We start from the raw sequence: 16,646 nt of genomic DNA, 5'->3' as shown, positions 1-16,646 counted from the left end.
CCGAATCTAGAATAAAATATGCGATGTTTCAACGACAAGCAGGTGAAATAAATATATTTAGCCGTTTAGCCCCATAGACCCCCATTCATTCTGGACTCGCCCGCGATCACCCCCAGTGGAATTCTGGTGGGACTGCAACCAAGTTCGATACAATGGGGCTACGGAGAGTGGCAAGGCTCTCCGTAGACGGGCTCTGTCTGCACTCAACGCCACGCAATAGGATGGCACAACAACCAATCAGAGCGATGAAGAAGGATTACGTAGTCAGCGCGACGGAAAGGCAAGGCAAGGCAAGGCAAGGCATCTTTATTTATATAGCGCATTTCATACCACAAAAGTACATGGTGGAGTGTAGTAAAATGTCAGAGAGGAAAGAATATTATTTTTCTTTTCGACTTTGCCTGTGTTTTCAATACCGGCACTCCAATATGTTAATGTAGAAACTGTACGCGAATAATGTGGAAGAATGGAACTAAACGACAGTTGCCGTTTTTGCAAAAAGAATATGAGGATTTCTGGCGTCCTTGTAAATTCAGCTCATATCTTCGAAAGACAGAAAGAAAAACAAACAATTGCCGAGAGATTAACGCAGGTTGGAGTGCCGGTATTGCAAACACAGGCAAAGTCAAACAGAATTTGTAAAGTTTGTCAAAGGTTTTTTACGAGAATAGAACATGACCTACCGGTGCTCCGGAGATGGGTGCAGGATGAAAACGAGGAAGCCTCCACTTCAGCTAGCGCGCAGAAACGTCACCGTGAGCCTACTCCTGCCAAAACACCAAGGGCCTTGACAAAGTTTTGCAATAACCCTGCAAGTCCGAGAAGAATGGCTGCCGTACCACGTCTCAACATCACCCAGGTATGTTTGCATTATGACATTTGTTTAACATCCAGTAACAGTGTAGCCTAGAAATCCAGACGCCCCTAGCGACCGCAAATTGAATTTGCTCCCGGGCGCAGTCTAGTCAGTTGTGGTCGTTTTGCGAGGCTGAAAATTTAAACTTAATCAGGCCAATCAAATCGTGAGCGGAGTCGGAGGCCGGGCTACATAGTGACGACAGAGGTGCGACGTTTCAGTGTGTAGTTCCAGAGAGAGGTAAACAATGGCTGCGCCCAGCGAACAGTCTTTCGATTTGGCTTTGGCAGCGACTCTAGAAGATTTAAATATACATTTTCTACATTATTCGCGTACAGTTTCAACAATAACAGATTGGAGTGCCGGTATTGAAAACACAGGCAAAGGCAAAGTATTCTTTCCTCTCTGACATTAGACTACACTCCACCATGTACCTTCCGTCGCGCTGACTACGTAATCCTTCTTCATCGCTCTGATTGGAGTGCAGAGGCAACTTAACAGGCAACCGTTTATCCCGCCCACACTGTTAAAATCACAACATAAACAAGCTTTAAAAAATCTTGATAAAAAAACATTTCATTACCATCACCATATGATACCATACTGTATCATATACCATATGATACAGATTGGCATATGATACAGATTTAGATAACTTGGGAACTTTGTCAGCTATTCTAAGTCCAGATGTTGCTTGGTCTTCATGGCCTATGTGTGTAAAAGTATTAAGTAATGATATAATATGCTGCAAAGCTACTATTATCATATATTGATATTTCTGACTTCTTTTTTTAACTTCTTTCAGGTGATTTCTGATCAAGAATTGCACAAGGCTGAGGATGCTTTGTTGGTGAAACACATAATGAACAAAAAATGGAAAGCAGCGGCCAAATTAATCATGAAGCATGAGGAGCTTTCACAGGAAGTGAAGGTCAGCATCCTTACAGTCATTGAAAGTGAATCCAGAACTCTCTGCGACCCCAGCAAGAAATGCATGTTGTGGAGGTCTTCACCAGAAGATTTGAGTTCTTTCTCATTTAGCAGCCTTGAGTCAGACCTGCAGCGCCTCTCACCACTCCTCTTGTCCTTCTTTACAACGATCACAAAACACTCACGTTTTGTCACCTGTGCTGCTGCTGCAATTGCATTAAGAGGTAGAGAAGATCGCCTGTCAGGTTTCGCTTACTACATAAACTGCATTCTCCAATATGGGGGTGCAAAGAAAGCCGTGTTTGAAAGGCTCAGCAAATTTGCCATTTCAACGACGTACAATAGTGCTCTTGGAAAGCGAAAGGAATTGGCCAAGTGTGGATCTGGTCTTTGGTCATTGAAGAGGCAAAATGAAGAATTCCTGGCAATGGAAGCTGGGTGTCAGTCTGTCAGTCAAGAGCAGGACGAAACCTCCATAGACACCAGAAGGGAGTCTGAGATGTTACTCAGTGGTGTGTTCCGAAGCACGGAAGACCTTCAATTATCAGGTGAGAAGTAACACACAGACACAAACACACACACACACAAATAATGTCATGTACATTACATGTATTGGGTTATGTTGTCTTATGTGTACGTGTCTTTAATGTTTGACAACATCAGAGTTGGCTGAAAGCTGTGCCACAGACCAGGCTACACCAGAAGAAGAGGTTACGATCACATCAGAAGTGGCTGAAACGGAGCAGGCAACATCAGATGAAGAGGTGAGGACCACATCAGAGATGGTTGGAGTAAGAGTTCTGGACATGAGGATGTAAGGATCATATCCCAGTCACTAGCGGAGAGATGCTCGACTCCACCACATACATATTCCATCATCTTCGATAAGCAAATTCGGAAGCAAATTCAATTTGCGGTCGCTAGGGGCGTCTAGATTTCTAGGCTACACCTTCAGGGGAACGTTAGCAGAATCTCCTCTGCTGGTTGTCCACAAGGTGGCGACCTACACTGATAAATGCCCCGTACATCAGCTCCACACATCCACTTGATAATTTTTCCCTCATTTCTGCATTCAAATGACACTTAAAGCTTATGGTTTTGATTCACTGACAAGCTGAATGAGCCCCGGTTACTCAAAACAATGCGGTTACTGCACTTTGGAAAAACATATACAAACTTTAAACTAGTTGTTGTTCAGCTGATTACTGTGAAAGGAAATTGATCAACAGTTTTGACATTTGTGTATGAAAAAAAGGGCAAAGAATTTGCTTCCATTTTCTATTTTCTTTATCCTGGTTGAGTATTTTTATCATATCTGATTAAATACGACAAGATGGGCTGTTGATTTGTTTTTCAGAAATTATTTTAAAAATGGTCTTTATAGAAAACCTTGATAAGAAGGAAAGAGATCAATCAGCTGACTCCTATGCGAGCTGGAGTCGCTGCAGTGAAATAAAAGCTTAAGCTGATCTTAAATCTCATAGAAGAGGTCGACCGTCACTTTATTTAACTGGTATATTAAACAGCTGTGTGTGTGTGTGTGTAAAAGAAAAAGGTTGTCTCACTGATGTTCAGGTGTGCATGTGGTTTTTTTCTGTAAGTCATGTCAGGAACATGTTAGTGACTCAGTTAAAGATCCACAGATGCAGACTGTTTTACTTCACTAACTAAACCTTCGGTGCGTGAATCACTGTTTCTGACGCATGTCACTAGACAATTACAAAGGATACAAATTTCTGGGTTTCAACAAACACAGACACACACGCACACAAAGACTTCATCTGCACTGACTGGCTGACTAACCCTGACATCACCCACTGGGAGAGCTGACTTATCAGTTCATGGGGTAAGAGGGGACTGTGTGTGTTTGTTGTAGCTGGTTGTCTTTATAACACCCGCTGTGATTAATTCCCTTTACTTCCTCTGTTCTGCATGAACTCTTCTTCTTTTGAGTCTCCTCACATCATCGTGTCTCCTTTTGCTTCCCAATTCTTGTTTCCCCTTTCTAAAAACTGGACAGTGTTTTTTTTTTGTCGTCACCATGTCTTATCTTCCCCTTTTTATTTCAGAAACTATGTGATCAGCAGAATTAGAAGGATTACAGAGGAAGAGCAGAGGGTGTTTTTAATACTTTAATGGTGCAGGAACACTTTTTATGTTCTCTTACAGTGATGAGGGTGGCATCATGAAAAAAAAGACAGTCAAAAATTGGGAATTATCAACCACATCCAACCTAAATCAGGAAACAGTAAAAATAGAACTGACAGGAACTAATCATAGCATCATACTATGCTGTCTGAGGACATTAATGTTGCTTGTTTGCTTAGGTTGCTCAGAGACCGACATTATTCACACAGCACACTCACTTATGAATGATCTTCTACATTTATTTTATTTTTTTTTCAAATCTTCAATCTCTCGCTTTCAGAATAATATTCCACCTCCATCCACTCTGCAGCACAGTTTATAATACAGTATCTGAGAAAATCCTAAATTCTCCTTGTCCAGGTCTTGTCTAAGACGGAACATCAGAACCCAATATTCGTTTTTTCACCTGGAAACACACCAAATGTAATGTGTTTTCTCTGCTTTGAAAAAATAATTACAAAAAAAATCTCTTTTTGATGTCACTCAGGTTTAAAATCCGTTTTATCTTCTCATTAATCAACAGTTACAAAAAAATAGGTTGCATTTAACCAGGTGGTGAAAATCAGCTAATTAATCCCAATTTGGTCGTCCACATGCTATCTTGGCAGCATGTCCTGCAAGTCGGCCACGACGTAGGCAACTACGGCCCACAATGCTGAGCACAGGTCCATGTCTCGGGGGTCCTGAACGGTCATGGTGTCCCCTTCACTGTGGTGGAACCAAAAGTAACGACTGTCTGCCACATGGAGGCTGGCGCCTGGATGAAACATACAGCGAAAGGGTCCCACACAGTTGTTAAAGGTGAAACAAACTGTCACACAAAGCATAATATGTTGAGGAGCTTACTGTTTGAACAATCGTGAACTCAAAGATCTAAGATCTCTCATCTGAAAACATATGCAAAACTCACTTTTTGCGGGCCTTTGTGTTCATATTTGGGTCTCTACTGTTCTTTTAAACACTCCAAGCGCGAAAATAAACCCATCCATCCATTTTCTGTAGGTCAGTAGAAAGACTTTGGTGTCAAGAATAATATGCTGCTGTGAGCCATTTGGATGGCTCCCTTATCCTTACGTCACTCGAAGGGAATTTGCATAGACCTGTCGAGTCCCCACCCACTAGTTGAAGATCCGCCATCTTGTATCGAGCATACGAGCGCAATGGCTACGAAAGGAAAATCACACATGAAGTGTTGTGTTGTTGGCTGCACGGAGCAACACAAATCTTTGCATTTTCTCCCGAGCAAAGAAACTCGAAGAACTGCGTGGCTCCAATTCATTTTTGATGGTCATGTCCCTGCTACAATTGGCAAGAATCTTGTGGTGTGTGCGAACCACTTTTCAACAGACTGCTTCGAAAACCTCGGACAGTACACGGCAGGACTAGCTAGCAAACTTCGGCTGACGGATGTCTCTGTGCCAACTATCCGTGGCAAGTCAGCAGATGAAGGAGATGTAAGTACTTTCAAATAATGAGTTTCATGTTTCTATTTAGCCAAAGCTAACGTCGCTTCCTGTCAGCCCTGTACCTGCTTAGATTGAGAACTGCGGTCAAATGAGCCGCCGTTCGTCTTCGCGTAGTCAAACCAGCCGCTCAAACATTTTATCTGCGCCCGTACCATGGAGCTTACAGCGAATGCTCCAAGTCCACTGAGAAAGATAGTGCTAGTTTAGAACCACGTGAAATGACCTCCGGTTTTCAAAATAAGAGGGTAGAAGCAGAGTGGTGTAAAAAGAGAGTGGCGACACTGCGGAAGTCACGTGGGTCACGGAGACGCCAGAGTTCCAAACAAGAGACGCAGCTCCGTTAACCCACAGCCATTATAACAACAGCCTTGCCACTCTCTATTAAGCCCCATTGTACCGGCTTTTTGGCTGCAGTTCCACCAGAATTCCACTGGGGGCGTCGGTGGAGACCAGAATGAATGGGGCCCAATGGAGCTAGATGCTACAAATGGTCAGTTTCACCTAAGTCTCCTCAAGAGCGCTCAGATTTGAATGTAGTTTCTGAGAGCTCAACATGGGTTTCAAGTCAAAAATCTACTGAACGAGTACATATATCCCTTTGATTTCTTACAGGTTGGCTTCTTGTTGTCCACAACGCGCTAGCATTGTGCTAATGACAGCTGGTCGACCAGCTATGTATGATGTCATATACACTTCAAATCCTTTTTTTAAGCAAATGAGTGGCTCTAAAAATCTAAAACTCAGCCATGGGTATTTTCTAAACACCCTCTTTCGAAAACAACATTCGAATTACTAGAGAAAAAATTATATCTTGAGATAAGGGCACAATAGTGCGTATAGCTCCATAGGACTCCATTCATTCTGGTTTCCAAAATTGAGCGCCCCACGTGGAAAGAGGGTGGAATTGCAACCAAAATCGCCTCGTTGGAAACCGGAAATGCACCGTGAGTGGCGTATCTGTCCTATTATAGAATCTGTGGTTAACCTCAATTACTCGTCCAGAACAATTACTGGTAAGTAAATAAAATGACAGCATTTTACACGTTGTTTACATTTTTAAGCATTATCTATCAGAAGTATACTCTTAGATATCGTTATTTTTACATTTGGTTGCATGAAATGTCGATGTTAAAAATGTAATGGATTTAGAGACCTAACTGAAAGCTTGGTGACGGAGGCTAACGTGAGGTAATTAACGTGATCATTTCACTAAAGTCCGTTAACTTTTTATTGTCAGGTGACATTATGTAAAGTTATTTTGATTGTTAGGTTTTAAAACATTACCAAAATACTATAGGCCTAATAGTAATAATACATTTAATACATTTTTGGTATTTCTGACGTATTTTCTCCGGTAAATTGATTAAATTACAACATTTTTGGCATAGTGAGCCATTAGCTGACTGGTCTTTTATCAAGTAAGTTTTTTTCAGCATGACTTTGCAGCTGTGATAATGAATTAATTCATTTCTCTGTTGTTGTTGTTGTCAGGGAGGTCAGCAGATGTGGTGGTCGCTGCTGTCATGCTGCCATGGATCACCCTTAATAGGGCTTCAGCAGATTTCCACAATGTCCAAACCCTTGAATTTGATCAAATACAGTTCATTGTTGCAGATTAATCTTCCCAACAGTATAAATAGCAGTAAAATAACTTCTTTATTAAGGCTTGTTTTACATTTTCCATGATGACATTTTATAATAAAATGTTTGGTTTAAATCAGTTTTGTTTATTTTTTTTTTCACAACTGACACATTTATTTTGTCATTAATATGGTTTTAACCAGAAAAAAGTTAAATTCATATTTTAATACATCCATTATACCCAATGAATCCGTCGGTCATGTCGCGGGGGGCTCATTGTCCATCTGACACCAGAAAGAACAGACAGACTGAATGACATCTTCTACAGATGGAGTGTTTGGGACAACAGGAGTAGATCCTGGGAACAGACAGTAACATCAGGCTCTGTTGGAGGATGTAGATCTGAAGGTAAGCTGGACCACTGGCATGATTCAGTATAAAGGAGGACAAGGTAGCTGCCCCCTGCTGGCATGCAGGGGTGCCCTATAAGATCTAAAACAGTGATAAATGTGTCTCTGCCACTCCAAAAAAGAAAAACGTTGATAAAATACATCGTCGGTGAAGTGATCAATGCCCATTATGGGTCAATATTTACCGAAAATTGCGTCGTAAATGTTAAAGTTATCGTTTTTGTGCTCCGTCCCGCTAAGACCCGTTCAAACTGACTGACAGCGCTGTGAAGTTTGGAACTCCGGAGGCTCACATGAACCACGTGACAGCCCTAGCGGCGACTTCAAAGCGTGTCGCAACTCTGTATTACTATAGCTCTGGAAATAACAACACGGTGGCTGACTGCCGTGTTGTTATCCACAACACGGCAGTCAGTACTATTGCACTGACAGTGCAATAGTACGCATTCATTCATTCGTCTTAAAGTATTTGTGAAATAAAGACCGATAATGCCTTATTTAGAGGCTGTATTGTCTATGCCCTGTTCACACAAAAGATGGGAGAGCAACATTATAACACATTTAAGAAGAGAACACACATGTCTCAATCATACATTAAATAGAAGAGGCAAACATCCAGCTGGGAAATGTTTTTAAAGATCACCTGTTCCACAGTCCAGTTGGTGGCGGTAATGCGCCTTTAAGTTAGTTTGCCAATCAATCACCGATAAATCTAGAAGACAAAGAAGAAGAGGAAGCCTCCTTCTTTTCCTTGTATGTAGGCTACGGAACCAGCAGGGACCATGAAGAAAGCTTCATACGCGAGATGCTCTGTGCTCAGCTGTACAGATGAGCAGCTAACATTGCACGGACCCCCAGCCACCGGTCATTTAAGAGCCCAGTGGATAGACTTTATTTTTGAGGGCAATGCTCCAGCAAAAGTTGGCAAAAGACTACTGGTGTGTTCCAGACACTTTTAGCAATCTTGGCCAGTTCAATGCTGGACTTGCCTCAAGACTTTTTCTAAAAGAGGGATCGGTACCAACTATCCGTGGCCGAAAAGCAGACGAGGAGAACGTAAGTATATGAGTCATAATTAAGCTTTGACTCTGTCCATTAGCTAACACGAGCTGAAAGTGTACGCGCTGTAATTTTGACAACTTGAAAGTTTTGCAGTGTGTGTGTCGCTGCCAAAATGAGCCCTGTGAAAACTCAGCTTTTCAGGAATCGCCACTAAAATTCCCAGTCCAGTCAGTTTGGTGTGAGCTCAAAAGATAGGTAGTCTCTGCTCTCACATAGGATATGATGTGCTCTGTGATTGCTCCATCGTTTGAGGTAAAACGGGTGACTCCCCTGAAGGCATGAGTGACATGATGGAGTAAAAGTTTGCGATTGTTTGCACGGACCCTTCCCCTTCCTCCGTTCACTTTCTCGTTCAGTCCAGTAGGGGGCGGTAATGCGTGTTTAACTAATTATATTATCAGATACCGAGTAGTCCAAACAAGGAAGAAGTTTAAGATAGTTTTAGCATGGTTAGCTATTCGTGCCTACTGTCACTTACCTGACTCCCGCCCTCTGGTATTCGCATACCATCTGGGACGAGCCCACAACCGACACGATTTCAAATAGGGCTATTTTTTCTAAAACTCGTGCATGTGATTGGATGAAAAATCTGTCCGTCATCTTGACTGACACGCCACTTCAGCCACTCCCAATGACTCAACCCGTGACGTAGCTCAGAGCGACACCAGGACCACTATGCAACCATAGCCTTTCATAACAAACACCATGGCGGCAGATAGTATGAAACGGAGCGAGGAGCGATCAGTGAACGATTATTGTCGTATGTGCAAAGAAAATCTCAGGATTAAAGGCAACATTTGCAACAGCCAGCGCATATTTCAGGGAGTTCCGCACGGAAAGAGGATAGACCAGCGTCTTGCAGAACTTGACCTAAACTTAGTAAACATCCCAGAAAAGTCATTTCGAATATGCCAGAAATGTATTCGCTTGGTGGGTAGGCACGAGACTACTCTGGCCACAATAAGAGGATGGCAAAAAGCAGAAGAGGAACCGAGTGCTGATCAGACTGCTAGAACTAGTTCTACAGATACATCAGCCGCTAGTGTACAGACAGCCACACTTAAACGCGACAGGGTCCGGACTCCATCTAAATTGCGTACCCAACCCTCAACACCAACTGGCCCCCCGTCGTCAAAATTGCCAAGGCCAGCATCTGAAGGCATCGACAGACCACGACAAAGTGTTACCGACGTAAGTCAAAATCGTGAATGCAATAATTGATTATGTGAATACTGTCACAGTGCTGGCTGTGAAACATGGGTCGGAAATGTGCTTATCCCGAGTGCAAAAGCACGGAGGGGCTGCACGTTTTGCCGTCCAACAGAGAGATGGCCCTCCGCTGCATGCAATGGGACGGTTCAACATGCCCTCCACCCCTCTGTACGTGTGCAACCTCCACTTTACGAGCGAGGGCTTCTCCAACCCTGGAGAGGTGAAAGCTGGGTTCATGAAGCTGCTTCTCTTGAACCCCGATGCTGTCACCATCCCCGCCGAGGTGGGGAAACAGGTTGGTCAAGCTTGTAAAAGCCCGCCTTACTGTCACTGGCCACGTTATTGGGAGACCATCAGGTTAAATGTCATTTGCTTTAAAAGTTTTACTCATTTTTCTCACTCATCGGGGGTGTGAACTGTAAATAAGACATTTAAATGTGACGCAGTCAGTCACAAAGCATGACCCCCTGGAATAAACATAAATAATCTAATTTGTAAGTGAGGCTGAAGTTGAGTTAAATCTGAGTAGATTTCACGTTGCTGGTACCCTTGATTAGATGGACGGTTGTAATTAACGGTGTGATCCACTCTCCGGAGCAGAAGGTGGCGGTAACGCCGTTGAAAGTAGGATGTTAACCACCATAAAGCAAGAGTTTTGGCATCGCCATGTCGAGGAGACGCTGCATTTTTCACTGCGAGCGCAAATATCCTTTGTATGGACTCCCAAAGGAAGACGAAGAGAAGAACCAGTGGTTGAAATTCATCTTTAACACTGTCCCCCAGCAGTACAGCCCCAACCTCGTATTATGTTCGCTTCATTTTACGGAGGAATGCTTCCTGAACCGGGCACAGTTTTGTGCTGGATTTTCCAGACGGTTGCTGCTGAAAGACGGAGCAGTTCCTACTCTGATGAGCCCACCGGAAGACTCACCAGCACCGATATACGTAAGAGTACGAAGTTGTAGAGTTGTTTTTTCAAAGCAACACTATAGCTACATCTTAGTATTGAGGTGTAGAGCTGCTGGTTGTAGCTTCGCGGCGCCCACAGCTCAGCTGTAGACGTTTACATGTGATTTCTGTTGAAAACAAAACAAAGTGCCTGGAAGTTTTGCGCGATTCAAAGTGATTTGCTTTTCATCTGAACACGGGGGGGGGGGGGGAGATTTTCACTTTTTAAGGTTGTTTAACATTAATATGAGTTCCCCTAGCCTGCCTGCGGTCCCCCAGTGGCTAAAATGACGATAGACCTAAACCATGCACTGGAAATTATTCTCCGCCTTTGGTAATGTGACCATGCAGGTGGCCTGATCGGGAAAGCTGCCTCATGCAACGTAGCGCCTCATGTGACGTCGAGGTTATTTCCCCCCCAGAGCCCATATATGGCTATGCCAAAACTGCCTCCCCCCACAGCTCTTTGGCCAGCTCATTATAAAATCGGTTGAAAGTCTGTGCGACGCCATCTTGATTTTTCTGCATAGGGAGATCATGGCTGATCGAAAGCATAGCAGTTGCTCTGTACATGGATGTACAATGGATGTAAAAAATCTGTTTAGAGCTCCTGCTTCAGAACCTCTAAAGAGCCAGTGGACAGATTTTGTTTTTTCTGGGAAAGTGACGACAGAACCGAAGAGATTTGTGTATGTGTGCGCCAAACATTTCACGGACGAATGTTTCCAGAACTTGGGCCAATACCGAGCTGGCCTTGCCGAACGTCTTAAAATTAACCCTGGATCAGTACCAACTCTCTTTGGCCCAACTACAGTAAAACAAGTAAGTAATTTAACGCTCTATAATTATGTTGCTTTCCTGTATGTACAGTATAGTTACATAGCTTGTTACCACAATAAAGTGTCTGTATCGTTAGCTATGCAGCTAACAGCATCAGGTATGCGTGTGTGGTGTGGTATTTTTATGTGTAATTTATTCTATTTTCTTACAAGAATGAGCAAAAAGTATTTTGTTTACTTTTCGCCATGTTCATTTGCGAACAAAGCATTTAGAGTGCTGTCCTGGGGTTTGTATGGGAGCGGTGGTGGCGAAGCGGAACCTTTGGTTGGAGACCGTTGCTTCTGGGTTGGTTTTGGGGCAGACTTCCGTTTTGCCTCAGACGCAATCTAGATGCTAAAGGCTGTGTTTCGTTTTGTCATCACTGAATCCTTCTTTTATTCTTTTATCAGGTCAGTACACGGTGAAAATACACCAAAACTAGTCTAAGATGTTTAACTCTTACTTTCTCTCAAGATATCGCTATGTTGCGGCTTCTGTTATCCTTTTTGACGGTACTTATGTGTTATCAGCCAAGGGGTTGGATTAGCAGGGAGCTAGCTCACGCCGGGAAAGTCCCGCGAGAAGAGGCGGCGCTACCTTATTAATTCTGAATGTTACGAGGTTATATCATTCTTGTTAGAATAATATTCAGAGTAAGTTTCTTGGTTTATTTGTAAGTCTTGTTATTCTATTGAGTTGAAACCAGAGTACATTCTTATGCTCTAACCGGTTGATGTGCAACTGAATGCAGTAAAGCAGAAACGGTTGATTTGTGCTGTGTAGCACACTGCCTTGGTTATCTCCATCTAGGTGAGAAAGGTGATGTGTGATATTAATTGTCAATCATTAAGAAAAGTAAATGAGGTTTAATAAATAAAGGTATAGTAAAGCATAAACATTGTAAAAGGTTTGTGGTTAAATAAATGAGACGCAATCTGGATGCTAAAGGCTGTGTTTCGTTTGTCATCACTGAATCCTTTTATTACCCATCAGATTGTGCACATCACTGTTACAGCAATCCTGACATTTGGGACCGGTTACACGTGTGTCATGTTAGCAAGCTCTTATCTCTGCCAACTGGGCTGTTAGAGGTGTTTGCATGCCTATGAGATGGTTAGCTCGCTCATTTTACATCAAAACCCCCTACTTCAAGCTTCCTGAAGAACAATGAATCTGCAAATTCAGTGCATTTCATCAGGATAATGATTCATTCATGGTTCCAGAGTCAAAACGGTCAGTCTGTCTGTGTCGTTAGCTCTGCAGCTAATAGCTCAGTCACTGTTGCTAATGTAACGGTAAATAGCATGATGTATACGAGTGGACACCTCATTTACTGTAACGCGAGTGTTGTGTACTTATTTGTTGTTTTGATAGCCGTCCTACTGTTGGTGTTATGGCGTGCACAATATCTGCCTTTCCACACCCCCACCCTCTGCTTTGCCCCACCTTTCTCCTCCTAATTTGCATTTAAAGCTGTAGACCCTAAACAGCTCATTCTGAGGATCCTAAGGAAAGCAAATTTTTGGGACTGGCTGTAATTCTGTAACCTGACTCACGTCATCTGGCTGCGTTCACCAACTACACGCGGGGGCGTTCCCTTTCCTCACACAGCCATCTGAGGAGCCTGGGAGTCATTGGTGTTTCGTCCGATTAGAAAATAATCAGAGCCAATCATTAATAGCTGGGTGGGACTTTGGATGAATGCCTTTAATCCTGAGATTTTCTTTGCACATACGACAATCGTTCACTGATCGCTCCGTTTCATACTATCTGCCGCCATGGTGTTTGTTATGAAAGGCTAGCTGGTTGCATAGTGGTCCTGGTGTCGCTCTGAGCTACGTCACGGGTTGAGTCATTGGGAGTGGCTGAAGTGGCGTGTCAGTCAAGATGACGGACAGATTCTTCATCCAATCACATGCACGAGTTTTAGAAAAAATAGCCCCATTTGAAATCGTGTCGGTTGTGGGCTCGTCCCAGATGGTATGCGAATACCAGAGGGCGGGAGTCAGGTAAGTAATTGTGCACCAAGGCAGAATTTTTTGGGGAAAAAACTCAGATACCGTATTAGGGGACCACTAAAGCCTATAAAAATATATAAAAGCCTCCATTTATTTTCATGCCATGGCTCCTTTGGGGGGCTGCACGTTTTGCCGTACAGATCAGGTGATTGGATGGACCATCCATCACAGGCATGCTTCAACCAATCGGATCAACAAACTAGCTGAGTAAAAAGGTGGCATGGCGAGCATTTCACCAAGGTGTTGTCTCCATGTCGGTTCTTCCTGTCCTTTAGGTAAAGTATGCACAAGAAGAACCCTCTTGCTAAGACCACAGAAGGTTGCGAATGAAAAATGTTTGAAACAGTCCAGAAACGGGGACTTGTTGACAAGTAATCGGTGCATACAGTAGAGTGGACCATTGGCTAAATGATGATGCACAACTTTCACCAGCATAATGTGTACGAGTTTAAAAAGTTACAAATCCCCAAACCAGCTATGTTTTTGTACTGGAGTAATAAGTAGACTAATGTGAATTTTCTTTATTTAATTGATTAATTAATCTTATTTAGAGGTTAGTCCAAAAAATGCAATCCTTCAGATTGGAATGTGGTGTCCATGCACACAAAAGAAAGCCTCAAATCAGGTGGGATCGTCCCCGACATTGCATGCAAGACTGTGGAATACGAAAGTCAACTGTTCACTATCATAACTCTTCAGGTTTAAAATGGTTGATTTGATGATGGGAGAATAAAATGTTCCTATTCTGTGTCACTGTTTAGGAATGCCATGTAAACGCCAACTGCCAAGTGTCACCTATTATAAGACATGTCGCGTCCCAGACTGACCCACCAGACTTTGATTTCCCGAAAACGAGGTCGGTCGGCACACAGCTGTCCATGAAAACTCTGCAAAATCCATTCCGGAGTACAGGTATGTTGTCCTCTATGAAACTGTGCTCCGTATACTACTGGGTAATATTGCTTAATCAGCTACAGCCAGACTTTTTTTTGTTTTGTTTTTAATTTATTTATTTTTTTATGTGCATTGAAGGTACCCAGGTTAAAGTAACCAGCAGAGATCGCGGTATGTGCACGGTCACGCTCCCCTTGAACAGTCCCATGCTGTTCCTACAACCAACGCTGGTAAAGAGGCCCTCCAAGAGACCTCGACTCAACCTCACAGAGGACGAGGAGGAAGGCCCTTCAGAATGAGGCACGTCTACAATGGTTCACAAAACAGAGGATTCAACATGAATCTGAGGACTACTGTGGTTTAGCGTTTCTGTCTTTAACTTTTCAGTAACGTCATCTTGGATAGGAGGCGGTGAATGACGGACCAAAGCTAATAACGGGATGTGTCCATATAACATTTTCTCTTTATTTGGGAAGAGATTCATCCCAGCATTTCACCCCCCAAAAAAGTTCAAATGTGAAATTTGACTCCACAGCTCACCAGCGCGCTGTGCATGCCGCGATTGAAAAATTCAATGTCTAACTAATCTGCTCCCACAGGTGAAATGTTGCGATCATTTCTGTCCGTTATCGTAAATGAGTACACTTTAGGATAAGACGGAGCCAGAGCTGCCCCATTTGTAGATCAGAGTTCTCCTGATGGCACTGGCAGCCAGGAAACGAGTGAAGGTGGTAACATCGAGTTTTAAACTCGATGTATGTGGAGCAGACTCCACACTCTGACACAAGATGCTGGGGGAAGAGCTCTGAGGCGCTGAAAGCAACTGTATATTGTGCAAGGCACAAGTGGTTGAGAAAAGAAAACACTTTGTGGACACTAAGCCTGAGACAACTTGGATTTTGGAGTAAAATAGAGTTAATAGGTAAAACTACCTTTTTAAGTGTCCTTGGCACCAAACTTCCAGCTGCTCTATTGAAATATGTTAATATCAATAATAGAAGACAGTGACGGAGTATCTTTTAGTAAATAACTCTGACCTGGTCATGTTTTGTTCGTCTCCACAAGAGAGTGACTTTTATATAAAAAAATATATATACATTAAGTTTGATTTCTACGAGTTAACCCAACTGTCTTTCTAAATGCTGCGCAGTTTGAATGCTACAAAAACTAGACAGCGAAGATTTTAACGTAGAAGAGCAACAATAGTTTAAAACCCCATTTTAAACTAAGGTAATCGATGACCCAGTACGGTTTTCTCCATTATAGGTAAATAAGCTGTTTTTAACAATCTTGTACTAGATCTGAGGATTTAAGTCTGAGACGGTAAGCCTCTCCTCAAAATAAAAAGGACATCAAACTCATCCTTTATGCTCATTTTTGCTCAATTGCTGGATGCCTGTAGGATCATGATTGTTGATTAATCTGTTTTCACTTTGCAAGTGAACCAATAAAATAACACATTGCTGGCTGCTGTTGACAAATCCAGAATACGCTGAATAAATGGTCTTTCCTAAGTTATTAGTTTCTGACTTTGGGAAAACCAGAAGTGTTAGCAGAGAGGCCTCCTCACACTTTAAAAGCCTTTATTACAGTGTTGCCAATAATGTAGATCTGCATGAAAAAATGTTTTTTTCTGTTGGCTGGTAAAACGTCAGCTGCCTTTGTTGGACGTGATCCTGTTAAGTTTTGCGTTGTACCACTGAACTCTTTTACGCTGTCCATTGCAGATGGTATCCCATCGTCGTTCTGCTGTGTGAAACTGCCACCACAGAATGGACACAAAACTACCCTGTGACTGTAGATGGCTGATGCCGGTCGTCGGCTAAGAAAAAGAATCGTGAATAAATCTGTCCTGTTTATAAGCTGAATTCTTGGGTTTGTAGTTCATGCGCATGGATATATCCATGTTTTTCAGTCCATCCTCACAGATGTGAAAGCTGTGTGCACTGTGTTGCAAATTAATTCTGTTTCCGACAGACAAGGAGGTCTGTGTTTGTAGAACTTGTGCGCTCCTACAGAGACACTAATGCCCATGGATGAGGATTCTTTGACCAACGGCTGGTCTGCAGTGTTTTTTTTTTTTTGTTGTTGTTTTTTTACCATTAATGCAGGCACAGCTTGCTTGGAATCTCAATTGATGAAATGCCAAGAAAAGCTCTGGATGCCACGTACGACCAGGAGTGGAAAATCAAAGTAAGACATTGAGATGAGCCAGTCACACCATATCGCGTGTCAAAGGAGCATCGTATGGGTTTACTTATTTTATGGGGTGCCTCTTGTGGGACAAGGCCCCATGAGTTAA

General features: G+C 42.8%; 2 protein-coding genes and 1 long non-coding RNA gene across 6 annotated transcripts in view; 2 read left to right on the top strand and 1 right to left on the bottom strand.

Annotated features, from left to right (window-relative positions):
- Positions 1-16,646, bottom strand: part of LOC142379834 (carboxypeptidase Q-like) — a 32,724-nt gene that overhangs the window by 155 nt on the left and 15,923 nt on the right. For 2 of the 3 annotated variants that reach the window (XM_075465150.1, XM_075465149.1), the window contains exon 11: positions 3,905-4,691. The exons of the other annotated variant lie outside the window; for it this stretch is intronic. In XM_075465150.1, coding sequence (XP_075321265.1) covers positions 4,531-4,691 — 161 coding nt within the window. In that variant the 3' untranslated portion in view covers positions 3,905-4,530. Of the gene's footprint in view, positions 1-3,904; positions 4,692-16,646 lie in introns of those variants that run through there. 3 annotated transcript variants of the gene reach the window in all.
- On the top strand, positions 277-16,212 carry LOC142379833 (uncharacterized). 2 transcript variants are annotated; one of them, XM_075465148.1, is made up of 6 exons: positions 277-859; positions 1,662-2,334; positions 2,450-2,550; positions 14,212-14,362; positions 14,483-14,644; positions 16,072-16,212. In XM_075465148.1, the coding sequence occupies exons 1-5, from the start codon at positions 467-469 to the stop codon at positions 14,641-14,643; spliced, it is 1,479 nt and encodes a 492-aa protein (XP_075321263.1). In that variant the 5' UTR covers positions 277-466; the 3' UTR covers position 14,644; positions 16,072-16,212. The 2 variants fall into 2 exon arrangements, with proteins under 2 accessions (XP_075321263.1, XP_075321262.1); XM_075465147.1 differs by having other exon boundaries at positions 14,483-16,212.
- LOC142379837 (uncharacterized) lies at positions 2,564-7,120 on the top strand. The gene is made up of 2 exons (XR_012769795.1): positions 2,564-5,388; positions 6,892-7,120. It is a non-coding gene; the product is annotated as an uncharacterized LOC142379837 (long non-coding RNA).

This window comes from Odontesthes bonariensis, chromosome 5 (assembly GCF_027942865.1).
Source record: "Odontesthes bonariensis isolate fOdoBon6 chromosome 5, fOdoBon6.hap1, whole genome shotgun sequence".
In the NCBI taxonomy this organism is placed as follows: Eukaryota; Metazoa; Chordata; class Actinopteri; order Atheriniformes; family Atherinopsidae; genus Odontesthes; species Odontesthes bonariensis.
Note: the sequence above shows the minus strand (reverse complement) of the source record. Positions and strands in the feature narration are given on the sequence as shown.

Coding starts and splice junctions, on each gene's coding strand:
- LOC142379833 (XM_075465148.1), top strand. CDS start 467: ATGGAACTAAACGACAGTTGCCGTTTTTGCAAAAAGAATATGAGGATT. Junction 860..1,661: donor CACGTCTCAACATCACCCAG/GTATGTTTGCAT, acceptor AACTTCTTTCAG/GTGATTTCTGATCAAGAATT. Junction 14,363..14,482: donor AAATCCATTCCGGAGTACAG/GTATGTTGTCCT, acceptor TGTGCATTGAAG/GTACCCAGGTTAAAGTAACC.